This window comes from Pristis pectinata, chromosome 3, assembly GCF_009764475.1.
Source record: "Pristis pectinata isolate sPriPec2 chromosome 3, sPriPec2.1.pri, whole genome shotgun sequence".
Lineage (NCBI taxonomy): Eukaryota > Metazoa > Chordata > Chondrichthyes > Rhinopristiformes > Pristidae > Pristis > Pristis pectinata.
This window is the reverse complement of record NC_067407.1, coordinates 133,412,813-133,429,856: the sequence shown is the minus strand read 5'-3', so window position 1 is coordinate 133,429,856 and position 17,044 is coordinate 133,412,813. Positions and strand designations below refer to the sequence as shown.

The following is a 17,044-nucleotide window of genomic DNA, read 5'->3' as shown; positions in this document are numbered from 1 at the left end:
TTCTCCTACCACCCACCTATACTTGGGGCAATTTACAATAGTCAATTAACCTACCAACCAACACACTTTTGGGATGTGGGAGGAAACCACACAATTCCAGGGAAAACATACAAACCATATAAACAGCACTGGGAGGTTTGAATTGCGCCCAAGCCGCTGAAGCTGTGAGACAGCTACATCATATGCAGTGCATCCTGCTGATTGGCTTAGGATGGTCAATCATTACAAAAACTTTTGAAGAGAAAATATTTTTAACTCAGTTATATTTTAAGTAAACTTACCTTTACTGGATACGCAGTTGCACATGACATTCTGCTCAGTAGGCCAATAATGTCTTCTTCAGGTAGATTATTTTCAGCCCCAAGTTTTGCATAAAAACCTTTTGCGTATCTTATGTACAGTGAATTTCCAATAAGAAATAATATATTTCTCTCCAGGAATGCAGCCGTCATTACTTTGTTCTGTTCTTGATGCTGTATTTCAGTGGGCACAATTTTTAGCTCCTCCACTGTTATAAAACCATCATGACTTATAAAGGTGCCAAAATCAGTCAGAAGTAAAGCACTGCTGGCAGAACATGGATGATATACAATCAAGGGATTTCTGCCCTTAGCCAGTTTCAGAGAAAGGTATCCCAGTGCTTTAATGACAGATAGATCTAGACGTTTTTCAATCGTATAGGATGTATCCATGATAAATAAATCTTGGAAAGTTATTGGTTTGCCAGAAATTGTTAAAATTATTTCTGTAGTTACATTGTAGATGATAGCTGTCCAATACCTATAAAAATTACAAGAATTTGCTAAATCTTCAAGATTTTGATGATCCAATAACTTAAAACACGTAGAAATCCCAAGGACACCACTCATATTTTCAATTTATAAGATATCTTTATTAGTCACATGTATATCGAAATGCAGTGAAACGCATCTTTTGCATAGTGTGTTCTGGGGGTAGCCCGCAAGTGTCGCTATGCTTCCAGCGCCAACGTAGCGTGCTCTACAACCTCCTAACCCGTACGTCTTTGGAATGTGGGAGGAAACCGAAGCACCTGGAGGAAACCCATGCGGTCACAGGGAGAATGTACAAACTCCTTACAGACAGCAGCCAGAATTGAGCCCGGGTCCCTGACACTATAATAGTGTTGCGCTAACCGCTACACTACTCTTAATTCACTTCTGCTAATTTTGTCAATTGCAAGTTTATTTACTCTATGAAAGTTGATTTGCAAGAATTAGATTATCTAGTGCTACCCTGTTCAGTCCAATGCAATGGAAGGTTTTTTTTTTGGAATGCTAAGTAAAAATATAACATTTCTATGAGAATCACCGTACTGTTTAAAACTTCACTCAAGTAACCTATTCTCATTTCTGCTACTCCTCGCCAGTGACCTCAGACAAGGTTCACTTCCACTTCTACACCTCAAAGCCAGAGTTTATTGTGAAGTTTATTGTCATATGCACACGTACATGTATGCACAAGTGCAATGAGGAAAAACTTACAGTAGCATCACAGGCACATATATTAGAGACACAACATTCACAAGAAAAAACATAAATTATACAAAAAAAACACAATTAGGACAAAAAAAAAAGTCCATTGTAGAGCAAAGTGGTCAGAGTGTTGCTCCACTGAGGTAGTAATTAGGGTTGTGCAAGTTGTTTTAAGAATCAAATGGTTGAAGGGAAGTAGCTGTTCTTGAACCTGGTGGTGTGGGACTTCAGGCTTCTGTACCTCCTGCCTGATGGTGCTGTGAGAAGATGGCATGGCCCGGATGGTGGGGATCTTTAATGATGGATGTTGCCATTTTGAGGTAGCACCTCCTGTAGATACTACTGATGTGGGGAGGGATGTGCCCGTGATGAGTTCACCACTCTCTCTATCCAAAGGGTGTTTGAATGGTGGTCTGTTTGGGTGCTCTGCATGAGCTGAAGCTGTATGACATGTGTCGGAGCATGGGTAGACATGCCTAAAAACTCCATGAAAGGAGAGGAAGGGCTCACATTTACAAACCTTACCCCAAAAAGCATTTCCATCTTGATTTCTCCAGAAGCTAATGTTTTCTGTGCTTTGACTACAGTGCCAAGGTAGTCAAGGTCAATATCAACCTGGACTTCCTATTTTTTGGATTAGCACAAGCAGCAATGGCCTTGCACCCCAGGAATGGGCATTTAACCTTGTCCAGCAAAGGCCATGCCATATTGCCAGAAGCAACGTGCACATGCCCTGATTAGCATTTAAAGGGCCAGCGACCAGTTTCCTAGTCTTTCTGCAGTGTGAATTCAAAGTGAGATCTTAATTTCAAATACTTTGCTGTATTTCAGAAATGTTTCATAATTTTTCAACTTCCTTAGCTATTCATAAAACTTTTAGACATTGTTTGCAGCATGCATGAAGTGATTAACATTTTTTTAATGCATTAATATATCGATCTGGTTTCTGCACTACACTAATCCACTGTCCAGTTTTCAGTGCTAATAGATTTAATTTTCAGCTGGGGTTGCAACTCTCAACATTTTGCTTTCCATACAAAATCCTGGCTAATATTGTGCCATTGTCAATTCTGTCTCTACAACAGCTTTTGTATTATTTCAATCAGTTTGCTATATGTGGTAGTGGTTTCAAATCCAGCCTGTGCCAGTGGTTCACAATGACTCTGCAAAGCATAGTTCCTTAGAGTGGGGTTTTGGAGTTTTGGGCCATTGTGAGAACCATAGAACCATACAGCACAAAACAGGCCCTTCGGCCCACCATGTTGTGCCGTCCATCAAACCACCCTCACACTATCTAACCCTTTCCTCCTGCATATCCCTCTATCTCACATTCCTCCATGTGCCTATCCAACAAACTCTTGAACCTGTCCAATGCATCTGCCTCCACCACCACCCCAGGCAGTGCATTCCATGCACCAACCACTCTCTGGGTGAAAAACCACCCCCTGACATCTCCCCTGAACCTCCCACCCGTAACCTTAAAGCCATGCCCTCTCGTCTTGAGCATTGGTGCCCTGGGAAGGAGGCGCTGGCTGTCTACTCTATCTATTCCTCTCAATATTTTATATATCTCTATCATGTCTCCTCTCATTGTCCTCCTTTCCAGTGAATAAAGCCCTAGCACCTTAAGCCTCTCCTCATATTCCATACGCTCTAATCCAGGCAGCATCCTGGTAAATCTCCTCTGCACCCTCTCCAACACCTCCACATCCTTCCTATAATGAGGCGACCAAAACTGAACACAGTACTCTAAGTTTGGTCTAACTAGTTTTGTAAAGCTGCATCATCACTTCGTGGCTCTTAAACTCAATCCCACAATTTATGAAAGCTAACATCCCATAGGCCTTCTTAACTGCTCTATCCACCTGTGAGGCAACTTTCAGTGAACTGTGAATATGAACCCCCAGATCCCTCTGCTCCTCTACACTGCCAAGTACCTTGCCATTTACCCAGTACTCTGCCCTGAAGTTTGTCCTTCCAAAGTGTACCACCTCACACTTCTCTGGATTGAACTCCATCTGCCACTTGTCAGCCCAGCTCTGCATCCTATCAATATCGCTCTGTAAGTTCCAACAGCCCTCCACACAAACCACAACACCGCCGATCTTAGTGTCGTCCGCAAACCTACTAACCCAGCCTTCCACCCCCTCATCTAAGTCATCTATAAATATCACAAAAAGTAGAGGTCCCAGAACCGATCCCTGCGGGACACCACTAGTCACTGCCCTCCAATCCGAGGGCACTCCTTCCACCACAACCCTCTGCTTTCTACACTATTCCCACAGTGTAGGAGTGGAATCTGACTTTAACTCAAGAGGCTTCGGTGAGGAGGCACAGGTGAGTAGCAAGTAAGAACAGATAAGGTTTTTTTTATAGTAGTTAAATAAAAAGACATCAAATTATAACTAAATTAAATAAAGTAGGAATGCAGGATCAGGTGATGTGTTGTAGCTGCAAGATGTGGGAATTGGTGGACCCCTTTGTCCTTCTTGGTGAGCACATCTGCAGCAAGTGGTGGTTGCTCGAGGAACTCAGGCTCAAAGTTGATGACCTGGAATCTGAGCTTCAAACACTGCGACGCATCAGGGAGGGGGAGAGTTACCTGGACGCTGTGTTTCAGAAGGCAGTCACAGCCATTAGATTAACTACTTCAAATTTAGTCTGTGGTCAGGGACAAGAGGGTGTGACTGTGAATGAGGCAGGTAGGGGATCCAAGAGGTAGTGCTGGAGGAGCCTCAGCCTTGAGCTTTTCCAATAGGTCTGAGATTCTTGCTCCCTGTGTGGATGAGAGTGGGGGCTGTAGGAAGGATGAGCAACCGAACCATGGCACTGTGGTTCAAGGAGCCATTCAAGAGGGGGCAGAGAAGAGTAATGCAGTTGTGATTGGGGATAGTATAGTCAGGGGAATAGACACAATTCTCTGTCGCAAAGATCAAGAGACCTGAAGGCCGTGTTGCCTGCCTGATGCCCAGGTTCAGAACATCTCATCTGGCCTGCAGAGGAATTTGGAATGGGAGGGGAAAGATCCCAGTTGTCGTGGTCCATGTGGGTACCAATGACGTAGGTAGAACAAGGAAAGAGGTGCTGCTGAGGGAATTTAAGCAGCTAGGGACTAAATTAAGAAGCAGAACCAAAAGGTAATAATCTCTGCATTGCTACCTGAGGCATGTGCAAATTGACACAGGGTAAATAAGATCAGAGTTAAATGTGTGGCTCAGTGATTGGTGTGGGAGAAGTGGGTTTGAATTCATGGGACATTGGCACCAGAATTGGGGAAGGAGGGAAGCTATTTCCCACACTCCCTTTAAACTCACTGGGCCCCTATTTCCCACACACCCTTTAAACTCACTGGGATCCTGTTTCCTGTATGATAGGTAACTATTCAAATATCACTTGCTGGTATTAGTTTAAAAAGTCTTTCTGGAATACATACCCCTCTGCAGGATTAAACATTGTGTTGTACAGGTGTGCGATGGGATACGAGTACAGCACCAGGTCTTGACCCAGATTATGAAATTCTTTGGTTAATACACGAGATGACTGTTGGGCAAAAGCATACATCAGTTCCAAGCTGTTTTGAATGTGACTAGCTGTTCACTAGTACAGAATTTTGTGGCCTCTATACAAGTGGTTCCAATGAATCACACTGTCAAAGCAAGTAGATGACCGATGCAAGGTCTCAACCCAAAACATCGACCATACCTTTGCTTCCACAGATGCTGCTTCATCCACTGAGTTCCTCCAGCAGTTTTTTTGTTAATATGTGTTTCAAACCTGTCTCCATTCCAAGGGGGGCACATTTTGCAATGTCTATAAACAACTACATTTGATCTGAAAAAGAAAGTTATCATGCTCTCAATTTGCCAGCAAAGCTTTAAAAGCTGTTATGAAATAAAATTTGAGGTGAAGCATCCTAGGTACTGCCCCTGAAAATTTTGAGCTTCTTTTGGCTTCTTTTCAGGACATAATAAAATGGCTTGCAGCCAATACACTTGTGAATTACAATCATGATTGTTATGTATGAAACATAGTTGCTAATTTTGAGCATGAAAGTCCCTTGAACAATAATATAGTTAACAGATAAGTCCCCGGGGCCAGATGGGATACATACCAGGTTTTGAAAGAGACAAAAGAGGAGATTGTTGGGGCCTTGACAAAGATTTTTGTATCCTCACTAGCAACAGGTGAGGTCCTGGAGGACTGCAGAGTAGCCAGTGTTGTTCCTTTGTTCAAGAAGGGAAATATGATTCTTCAGTTATATTAACAGTAAAAGAGTGACTAGGGAGAGACTAGGACACAAGGCTGTGTCCTCAGCCCTCTACTCTACTCCCTATACACTAATGACTATGTGACCAGATTCTGCTCTAACTCCATCTTCAAGTTTGCAGGTGATACCACCGTCATAGGCCGTATCGCAAACAGCGATGAGTCGGAGTACAGGAAGGAGATAGAGAACTTAGTGGAATGGTGTCATGAAAATAACCTTTCCCTCAATGTCAACAAAAGAATTGGTCACTGACTTCAGGAGAGGCGGCAGTGTACATGCACCTGTTTACATCAATGGTGTGAGGTCAAGAGGGTTGACAGCTTCAAGTTCCCGGGAGTGAACATCACCAACAGCCTGTCCTGGTCAAGTCACATAGATGCCACGGCCAAGAAAGCTCACCAGCGCCTCTACTTCCTCAGGAGGCTAAAGAAATTTGGTTTGTCCCCGTTGACTCTCACCAACTTTTACCGATGCACCATAGAAAGCATCCTATCTGGATGTATCACGGCTTGGTACGGCAACTGCTCTGCCCAGGACCGCAAGAAACTGCAGAGAGTTGTGGATATAGCCCAGCACATTACAGACACCAGCCTCCCCTCCTTGGACTCTGTCTTTACCTCTCATTGTCTTGGTGAAGCAGCCAGCATAATCAAAGACCCCACCCACCCACGACATTCTCTCTTCACTCCTCTTCCATGGGTAGAAGATACAGGAGCCTGAGGGCACATACCACCAGACTTAAGGACAGCTTTATACAATGAATGGACTATGATCTCACAATCTACCTTGTTGTGACCTTGCACCTTATTGCACTGTACTTTGTCTGTAGCTGTGACACTTTACTCTGTACTGTTACTGTTTTTACCTGTACTACATCAATGCACTCTGTACTAACTCAATGTAACTGCACTGTGTAATGAATTGACCTGTACGATCGGTATGTAAGACAAGTTTTTCACTGTACCTTGGTACAAGTGATAATAATAAACCAATACATCTTAAAGACCATCATGGCCGCCTACGCGTGGAGCCGCAGGAGATGGCTGAGGTTTTTAAAGTCTATTTCTCCTTGGTGTTTACTAAGGAGAATGTCATGGATGCCAAAGAAATGAAAATAATAAGTAATGAGGCCCTGGATCACATGCTTATTACAAAGAGGTACTTACAGCCTTGAAGCGCATTAGGGTGGGCCTGACCAAGTGCACCCCTGGACCTTATGGGAGGCCAGGGAAGAAATCGCAGAGGCCCTTGTAGAGATATTTGCTTTGTTAGCCACTGGCAAAGTTCCAGAAGACTGGAGAGTTGCTAATTTTGTTTCATTAGAAAGGGTAGAAAGGGCAGGCCAGGGAACTCCAGGCTGGTGAGCCTGATTTCAGTTGTAGGGAAGTTACTGGAGGGAATTCTGAGGGACAAGATTTACCATCACTTGGAGAGTCAAGGCCTGATCAGAAATAGTCAGCATGGTCTTGTGCCTAGGAGTTCAGGTGTGATGAATCTATTGGAGTTTTTCAAAGAGTAACTAAGGGGATAGATGAAAGTAGGGCAGTGGATGTTCACCATATGGACTTTAGTAAGGCTTTTGACAAGTTGCCGCGTTACAGGCTGATCTGGAAGGTTAGGTTGCATGGGATTCAGGGGGAGCTAGTTAGGTTGATTCAGAATTGGTTCAATGATAGGAAGCAGAGGTTGATGGTTGAAGGTCCATTCTCTGACTGGAGTCTTGTGCCCCAGGGGTCGGTGTTGAGACCCCTATTATTCATTATTTAAATGATTTGGATGTGAATGTACATGGCACGATTAGCAAGTTTGCTGATGATACTAAATCAGGCGGTCTTGATAGTGAATCAGGTTACAATGAACTGCAAAGAGATCTTGATCAGTTGGGGAGATGGGCTGAGGAATGGCAAATGGATTTCAACTTAGATAAGTGTGAGGTAATACATTTTGGACATTCAAACCAGGGTAGGACTTGTACTCCCAGGTCCCTCTGTTCCACAACACTCATCAGTGCCCTGCCATTCACTGTATAAGTGCATAGTTCGCTGAAAGCGGCCACATAAGTAGACAGGGTGGTGAAAAAGGCGTTTAGCATGCTGGCCTTCATTAGTCAGGGCATCTAATTTAGGAGTAGGGACATTATGTTGCAGTTATACAAATCAAGTGAGGCTGCACTTGGAGTATTGTGTACAGTTTTGGCCACCCTGTATAGGAAAGACATTGTCAAGCTGGAGAGTGTGCAGAAGAGATTTACGAAGATGCTGCCTGGACTAGAGGGCCTGAGTTGTAGGGAGAGGTTGGCCACACTGGATCTTGATTCCTTGGAGCGTAGGAGAATGAGGGGTGACCTCATAGAAGTTTATAAAATCACGTGGGGTATGGATAAGGTGGACAGCCATTGTCTTTTCCCCAGGGTTGGGAGTCCAAAGCTTGAGGGCACAGATACAAAATAAGAGGGGAAAGATTTAAAAGAGACCTGAGAGGTAACTTCTTTACACAGAGGGTGGCGAGTACCTGGAATGAGATGCCAGAGGAAGTGGCCGAGGCAGGTACAAATGCAACATTTAAGAGGCATTTGAATAGGTACATGGAGAGGAGGGGCTTGGAGGGTTATGAGCTGAATGCAAGCAACTGACACTAGCAGGGAGAATGCAGTGGTTGGCATGGACCAGATGGACCAAAGGGCCTGTTTCCATGCTAGATCACTCTATGACTCCATAGATAATCCAGGGAATTATAGGCTGGTGAGTCTCACATCAGTCACAGGGAAACTATTGGAGAGGATTCTTAAACTATTGGATAGGACTTGTGCGCATTTGGAAAAACATGGCCTGATTGGGGACAGTCAACGTTGCTTTGTGCAGGGCAGGTCATGTCTAACAAACTTGAGAGAGTTTTTCTTGAGGAGGTGACAAAGGTGATTGATGAGGGCAGGGCAGTGGATGTTATCCACATGGACTTCAGTAAGGCATTTGTAAGGTCCTCCATTGTAGGCTGATCCAGAAGATTAAGATGAATGAGATCCACGGTGACTTCGTAGTTTGGATTCAGAATTGGCTTGCCCACGGAGGACAAAGGGTGAAGGTCCATGACTAGTTGTGTTCTGCAGGGATTGGTGTTGAGGCCTTTGTTGTTTGTGATATTTTAAATATATACACACACACATACACAAATGACTTGGATGAGAATGTAGACGGATGGGTTAGTAAGACGGGAGGGAAGTTTAAAGGAAATGTGGGGGAGGGCAAGTTCTTTTTACACAGAGTGTGGCAGGTACCTTGAACATGCTGCTAGGGGTAGTGAAGGAAGCAGATACGCTAGTGGCTTTTAAGATGCTGTTAGACAGACACTTGAATATGCAGGGAATGGAGGGATATGGATCACGTACAGGCAGTATAAATTTAGTTTAATCCGGCATCATGTTAGGTGCAGACATTGTGGGACGAAGGGCCTGTCCCTGTGCTGTACTGTTCTATCATCTACTTTTTTTTTGAAAGAATCAAGACGCAGGGTCTCAACCCAAAGCGTCTATAATTCCTTCTCCCCAATCCACCCCCCCCACCCACAGATGCCACTCAACCCGTTGAGTTTCTTCAGCAGTTTGTTTTTTGCTCCAAATTCCTGCATCTGCAGTCTTGTGTCTCACCTCTTTTGGAAATTTTAACTGTGGATAAATATTACAGTTATACTGCACAGAAACAGGCCCTTCAATCCACTCAATCTGTGCCGACCACCAAGTACCCATTCATATCAATCCCATTATTATTTTCTCAATATTCCCATTGACTTCCCTCAGATTCTACCACTTAACCTACATAATAGGGGTAAAACACAGTGGTCGATTAAACTATTAACCCTGATATCTTTGGGATCTAGGAGGAACCTGGAGCACCCAGGGAAAGCCCACATAGTTGCAGGGTTCAACATACAAATTTTTTGATACTTTATTTTCATCATCCACATTTGGGAAGAGGAGGGTATTCCAGAGGATGTCAGAGACACTATAAAATTAACATCTTCAAAAAAAAGAAAAAAAATGTTACTGTGGTAACAAAGAGATGACCCCGGTGTCTGCTGGGGGACAATCATTGCTAGGTCCTCCTCAATTGCCTCCTTCCAGTAGCTGACCAGCTACTTCCCTTATCACAGTGTGGGTTCCATCCATCTCAAAGACCAGTTGACATGATCTTCACTGCATGATAACTGCAAGATGAATGCAGCGAACAGCAGCAACCATTAAATCTGGCCATTTTTGACCACAAAAATCTTTTGTTGAGGGACTGCGAAGCATCATCTTTCAACTCAGCTACTGACATAAATGTATTTCTGTTTTTGTTTGCTTCATTATACCATGTAATCTGTGATCCTAACCAATGGGCCCAAAGTGCCTATCTCAATGTGAGGCTGCATCATCTTCTTCAATCTTGCTTGTTGTAATGCTGCACCTCAATTCCAACAAACTTCTCACCGGAGTGAAACTAATCTGCAGGACAAATGGAAAACTGTTCAATCTAAGTTGTCTTTGCTAAAGAACCAAAGTCACTCCAACTTCAATAGTTGAGCTGTAGTATGCAGATATCAATTGCATTTGCCTGCACTTGGAGACCGAGCTCCAAGTCATTGCCAATGGAATGTTACAAGTGGAAAAAAAACTGCTGGAGAAACTCATGAGGAAACTCACAAGTGATCTTACAAGAGAATAGGCTTACACTCAACATCCACAAAACAAATTTCCTGCAGTAATGTTCCACTTTCTAGAACACTGCCCTCCAAAAGTAAAAGTGAGACCTGGGAAAATGTGGACTACTTGCCACCTGTCATGAGTTACCTCTCAGTGAAGGTGGGTGTGATTCACCATTGCCTTCAGTGTACCAGCACTGTCTGTCTAAGGAAAAGTGTGTTTGAAGATCAAGATCTCAAGCCTGACACAAGACACATGGTACACTGGGCAGCAGTTACCCCTGCCCTTCCATTTTCTTTTGATACCTGGACTACTGATTGCAGGCAATGGAAAGATACCCACCAAAACTGTCTCCACAAAATCCTCCAAACACACTAACAGGATAATCAAGTCAATATCAGCATCCTCTCTCAAGCTAAGGTCCACAATACTAAGGCTCTAGTTACACAGTAGTCTCTGATGGACAGGCTACATTGCTCGTATATCCAACACCAGACTCCTGAAACAAACACTGTCATGTGAAAAAATTATCAGTGGACAAAGGAAAAGGATCAAGGATGCCCTTAAAACTGAAATATCCCCAGAGATTTCTGGCAAGATCTTGTCCAGGACTGCTTAGAGATGGAGCATTTTGGATGGCACTGAAAGCTTCAAATGCATGCATCAGGAGTACACAGAAACCCAGTGCGAAGGGCAGAAGGAAACACACCATCCCACAAGCTACCCACCCGCTTATCCCATCAATCACCTGCTGCCCCCTCTGATTCTCACATTGGCCTCATCAGTCTCCTCAGAACCCACAAAGCCAGTGTGGAAGCACCATGTTTGGACCCAGGGGACTGCCTAAGGAATAGAAGATTTAGAAACTGCAGATATCATTGACTAATTTACAAGTGTAATGCTGCTCAATTAAATAAGTCAGCTTACTATTCACACAACCAAAAGATAATGTACTATATTCTTACCAAAGAAGGCACTTCAGCTTTATTATTCAACTCAGCAGAAGAAGCTTTTTCAGGATCAAGTATCCAAATTCTGAGTACCTAAAGACAAAAGAAAACGGACAAAATGATTACCAGTAAATAATGTAAGAATTTGAAAATTATTTTCAGAAGCCCTACATCAATTCATGGCAGTGCAGATTAGATATGGTGTTCACAGAACAGTACAGCACAATACAGGCCCTTCAGCCCACAATGATGTGCCGACCTTTAAACCTCGCCTAAGACTATCTAACCCCTTCCTCCCACATTTCCCTCTATTTTAAATTCCTCCATATGCTTATCTAGTAACCCCTTGAATTTGACCAATGTACCTACCTCCACCACCGCCCCAGGCAGCGCATTCCATGCCCCAACCACTCTCTGGGTAAAATACCTTCCTCTGATATCTCCCTTGAACTTCCTACCCATTACTTTAAAGCCATGCCCTCTTGTATTGAGCATTGGTGCCCCAGGAAAGAGGCGCTGGTTGTCCACTCTATCTATTCCTCTCAATAGTTTGTACACCTCTATCATGTCTCCTCTCAACTTCCTTCTCTCCAAAGACTAAAGCCCTAGCTCCCTTAGTCTCTCCTCATAATGCACACTCTCTAAACTAGGCAGCATCCTGGTAAATCTCTTGAACTTGTCCAATGTATCAGCCCTCTGCACCCTTTCCAACGTTTCCACATCCTTCCTATAATGAGGCGACCAGAACTGGACACAGTACTCTAAGTGTGGTCTAACCAGTGTATTATAGAGCTGCATCATTACTTCTTGGCTCTTAAACTCGGTCCCACGACTTATGAAAGCCAACATCTCGTAAGCTTTCTTAACTACCCTATCCACCTGTGAGGCAACTTTCACTGATCTGTGGATATGGACCCCCAGATCCCTCTGCTCCTCCACCCTACCAAGAATCCTGCCATTAACTTTGTACTCCGCCTTGGAGTTTGTCCTTCCAAAGTGTACCACCTCGCACTTCTCCAGATTGAATTCCATTTGCCACTTCTCAGCCCAGCTCTACATCCTATCGATGTCCCCCTGCAATCTTTGACAATCCTCTACACTATCCACACCACCACCAACCATTGTGTTGTCTGCAAACTTGCCAACCCACCCTTTTACCCCCTCATCCAAGTCATTAATAAAAATCACAAAAAGCAGAGGTCCCAGAACCGATCCTTGTGGGAGACCACTAGTCACAGCCCTCCACTCTGAATGCATTTATTTCAATTGCTAATCAATTAGTTCAATTGCTAGTCTTATGAAAAAATTTTTTAAAATATATTCATTCTTTTGCAATCCACAACCAGAATGCCAGCATTTATTTCCCATCTCTAAATACCCTAGAGGGTCAGCTAGGAGAATGCAACTGAATTTCATGGGTAGATGATTAAGACTTTCTCCTGTTGGTGGTGGTCACCGGCTGACACTTTTATGGCATGAACATGATTTACTACTGATCAGCCTGTGGTACATGTTATCTAGGTCTTGCTTAATGCAGGCATGGACTAATTCATTTGTTAAGAAATTACCTAATGTGGAATCAATAATAAACATTCCCATTTCTGATCTTATAATGAAGCAACTGAAGAGGTCCAGGCCGAGGGCACCACTTTACCATCACCTCACACTTAGGCAGTCTGCTGCAAATCACTCTGGAACAAAAAAAGTAAACTGCTGGAAGAACTCACCAGGTCAGGCAGCATCTGTGAAGGCAATGGGATGGTTGGCATTTCAGGTCAAGAACCTACAACTGGACTGAGTGTAGAGAAGAGGTGGCCAGCATAAAGGGTGAGAGAGAGAGGTAAGGCAGCTGATAGGTGGAAACAGGTGAGGAGAGGGGGAAGGGGTGAATTTGGGAGACAGCAGCTGGTGTGTGATAGGTAGAAACAGATAAGGAGACCAAAAAGATGGTCAGGTGGAACCTGGCGGGTAGAGGGGAGGGCGAGGTAAGAGGCTGGAAGGTAACAATCTGTTTCTACCTCCCCCGTTCCTTCTCCCCATCCAGCTCCATCTGTCCACTTTTTTTTCTCACTTTATCTGTTTCTACCCATCACTCACCAGCCACTGTCTTGGAATTAGAATATTACTGGCACATGTACCGAGGTACAGTGAAAAACTTGTCTTGCATACCCATTCATACAGATCAATTCATTACACAGTGCATTGAGGTAGTACAAGGTAAAACAATAAGAGAATGCAGAATAAAGTGCAACAGCAACAGAGAAAGTACAGTGCAGTGCAGGTAGACAATAAGCTGCAAGGTCACAACAAGGTAGATTGTGAGGTCAAGAGTCCAGCTTATCTTTCTTTCTTTTTCAATCTTTTTATTGAATTTCAAATTAATTCAAATTGATGTATATAACATTAATAATTATACATATGATACAAAGAGATTGGGATAACAATAATAAGTTAATATTTATACTCACAAGGAGTAAAATATGTAATCTAGACCTCCCGCACTCTTGCTAAGTGTACATGATGGGAAAAAATAGAAAAGAAATTTAATTATATGAAGAGAAAACCCCCCAAATCAAAAAAAAGTATAATATTAAACAAAAGCAAACCAAAAACTTCAAAGAAAAAAACTGGACTGATATTTCTTTGATTAAAAAAAAACATTCTTATGTCGTCAGCTCCGCTTCTTTACGTTCAAAGGTTATTGAAGTGGATTTGAAAAAGGTCTGCTCATATCGTATGGAAATATTGAATAAATGGATTCCAAACTTCCTCAAATTTAAGCGAAGGATCAACAGTACCACTCCTAATTTTTTCTAAGTTTAAACATGTTATAGTTTGAGAAAACCATTGAAATGTAGTAGGGGGTATAGGGTCCTTCCATTTAAATAGAATGGATCTCTTGGCCATTAATGTAACAAGAGCAATCATACGACAAGCAGAAGCTGATAAATGGCCAGAATCCATTATTAATAACCCAAATATTGCAGTAATAGGATGGGGTTGCAGATCAATATTCAATACAGTTGAAATAATATTAAAAATGTCTTTCCAATATTTTTCCAAAAGAGGACAGGACCACCAGCTTATCATATTAGGAAACCGTTCAACAGTCTTATAACAACAGCTTGGTGGTGTTATGAATAGCATAGAAGACTGCCAAAGGATACAGCGGGAAATAGATCAGTTGCAGATATAAGATATTTATTTATTAGTCACATGTACATCGAAACACACAGTGAAACTCGTCTTTTTGTGTTACTGAGAATGTGTTGGGGGCAGTAAGTGTCGCCACTCTTCCGGTGCCAACATGGCACGCCCATAACTTCTAACCTGTACGTCCTTGGAATGTGGGAGGAAACTGGAGCACACAGAGGAATCCCACACAGACATGGGGAGAATGTACAAACTCCTTACATACAGCGACAGAATTGAACCCAGGAATCACATTACGCTAACCACTACACTACCGTGCCACGGCACAGAAATGGCAAATGAAGTTTAATCCAGCCAAATGTAAGGTGTTGTACTTCGGGAGATCAAGTATAAAGGAACAGTACACTATTAATGGCAAAACCTTTAACAATGTTGATGTACAGATGGATCTTGGGGTCCAAGTCTATAGCTCTCTGAAAGTGGATGCACAGGTTGATAGGGTAGTAAAGAAGGCATATGGCATGCTTGCCTTTATTAGTTGAGGCACTGAGTTCAAGAGTCGGGCAGTTGCATTGCAGCTTTATAAAACTCCAGTTAGGCCGCAGCTGGGGTATTGCATTCAATTCTGGTCACCTTATTATTGGAAGAATGTGGAGATTTTGTAGAGAGAGTGCAGAAGAGGTTTAATCCAGGCAGCATCCTGGTAGAAGGCATGTGCTAGAGGAGAGGTTGGACAAACTTGGATTGTTTTCTCTGGAGCAGTGGAGGCTGAGGGGATACCTGATAGAAGTTTACAAGATTATGAGAGGCTTAAACAGTCGGTATCTTTTTCCCAGGGTCGAAATGTCTAATACCAGAGGGCATGCATTTAAGGTGAGTGAGGCTAAGTTCAAAGGAGATGTGCAAAGTGTTTTTTTTACATAGACAGTGGTGGGTGCCTGGAATGCGCTCCCAGGGGTGGTGGTGGAGGCAAATATGATAGTGTTTAACAGGGCTCTTAAATGTGCAGAGAATGGATGGATATGGACATTGTGAAGGCAGAAAGGATCAGTTTAGTTAGGCATTTAATTACTAATTTAATTAGTTCGGCACAACATCATGGACCGAAAGGCCTGTTCCTGTGCTGTTCTATATCCTCTCCACACACTCCATCCTGATTCAGGGTCTTGACCCAAAACTTTAACCATCCCTTTGCCTCCACAGCTGCTTCCTGGCCTGCTGAGTTCTTCCAGCAGTTTGTTTTTTTTTGCTCCAGATTACAGCATTTGCAGTCTCTTGTGTTTCCCATAACAAGTGCTAGGTTAGATATCAGGAACTTTGCAGAATGGCTGCGTTTTCATGATTTGCACACAAGAGCATTGAAATTCAATTACATATTGATTACAAACATTATTTTGTCTATATGATTTAATTCTAAGCATAAAATCTTCAGCTTCATTTCTGCCAGAATTACTTACATCCTTCTGAATGATATTTGCATTTTCATCATCAAAATACTCTTCATCATCAGATGCGAAACTGGAATAATCAGGTAATAAAATGTATTAAGATCATGTTTTGTTAATTACTGCAAACTGTTTGAAAAATAAGAAATGACACTTTATAGCAATCCATAAAGTTAATATCACTACTGCCTCTGGAATTAACTATGAAGCTAATTTTGATCTGATGCAGAAGGTTGATACAAAACCAGACAGCAATTACCACATGGAAACAAAGATCTTTCTGATATTGGTGGGAGAAAGAAAACATGGGCAAATGACTCATCTGTCTCCCAGTTGTTAGTTATAGAGTGGAAATACAGGGCCAAGTACAGTATAGAACCGGAGAACAGTTACTGGCCAAACACGACTTAGCCCGAAAAGCAAATGTACTTATCTTTTGTTTCATTCAGGTCATACAGAAAGCATTTAAGGAATATAAAGGCAACATGGGGAATGGGGCCGCCAGAGTGCTTAATGAGAGCAAAGAAAATGATGCCACTGATGTACTCAAAGGAAGCCCTGAAAATTGGGCCCCAGTGTGTTTACAGGAAGCACAGGAAATGGGACTCCGGCGCATTTAAAAAGGAGTGCAGAAACAACCTGGTGAGCCAGATGCTGAACTATTGGGATTTCCGACCGGATAGCAGATTATCAGTGTTGTACTGTACTTTCATGTTGAGGCAATAATTCAACAAGTTATTTTGTACCATTAACAATTACCTCTCAGGCACTCTCACCATATACCATATAAAGTTAAACAAGGCAGCACCTAAATTAAATGTGCGGGGAGCATCTTCTATTGTCTAAGAAGAAAAGGAAGAGCATTAACAAGACTATAAATTTAATAACACTATAAAAAACAAAATTACCATTTTTAAAAAACCTTTTGAAACATTTGAAAACAAAAAATACATTTAAATAAAATCACGTGCTTAATTCAAAAAATGTAAATTACACATCTCCCTCAGATATATTTAGATTGGGAAATCTGATTTCTGTATCCGCACCAGGTCTAACCT

General features: G+C 42.6%; 1 protein-coding gene across 1 annotated transcript in view; it reads right to left on the bottom strand.

The window, feature by feature from the left end:
* LOC127568022 (cation channel sperm-associated auxiliary subunit epsilon-like) overlaps positions 1-17,044 on the bottom strand; it is an 85,148-nt gene that overhangs the window by 57,272 nt on the left and 10,832 nt on the right. The window contains exons 5-8 of the mRNA XM_052011269.1: positions 15,999-16,059; positions 11,404-11,481; positions 4,927-5,033; positions 456-564 (exon numbers count right to left, since the gene is read on the bottom strand). Coding sequence (XP_051867229.1) covers positions 456-564; positions 4,927-5,033; positions 11,404-11,481; positions 15,999-16,059 — 355 coding nt within the window. The remainder of the gene's footprint in view (positions 1-455; positions 565-4,926; positions 5,034-11,403; positions 11,482-15,998; positions 16,060-17,044) is intronic.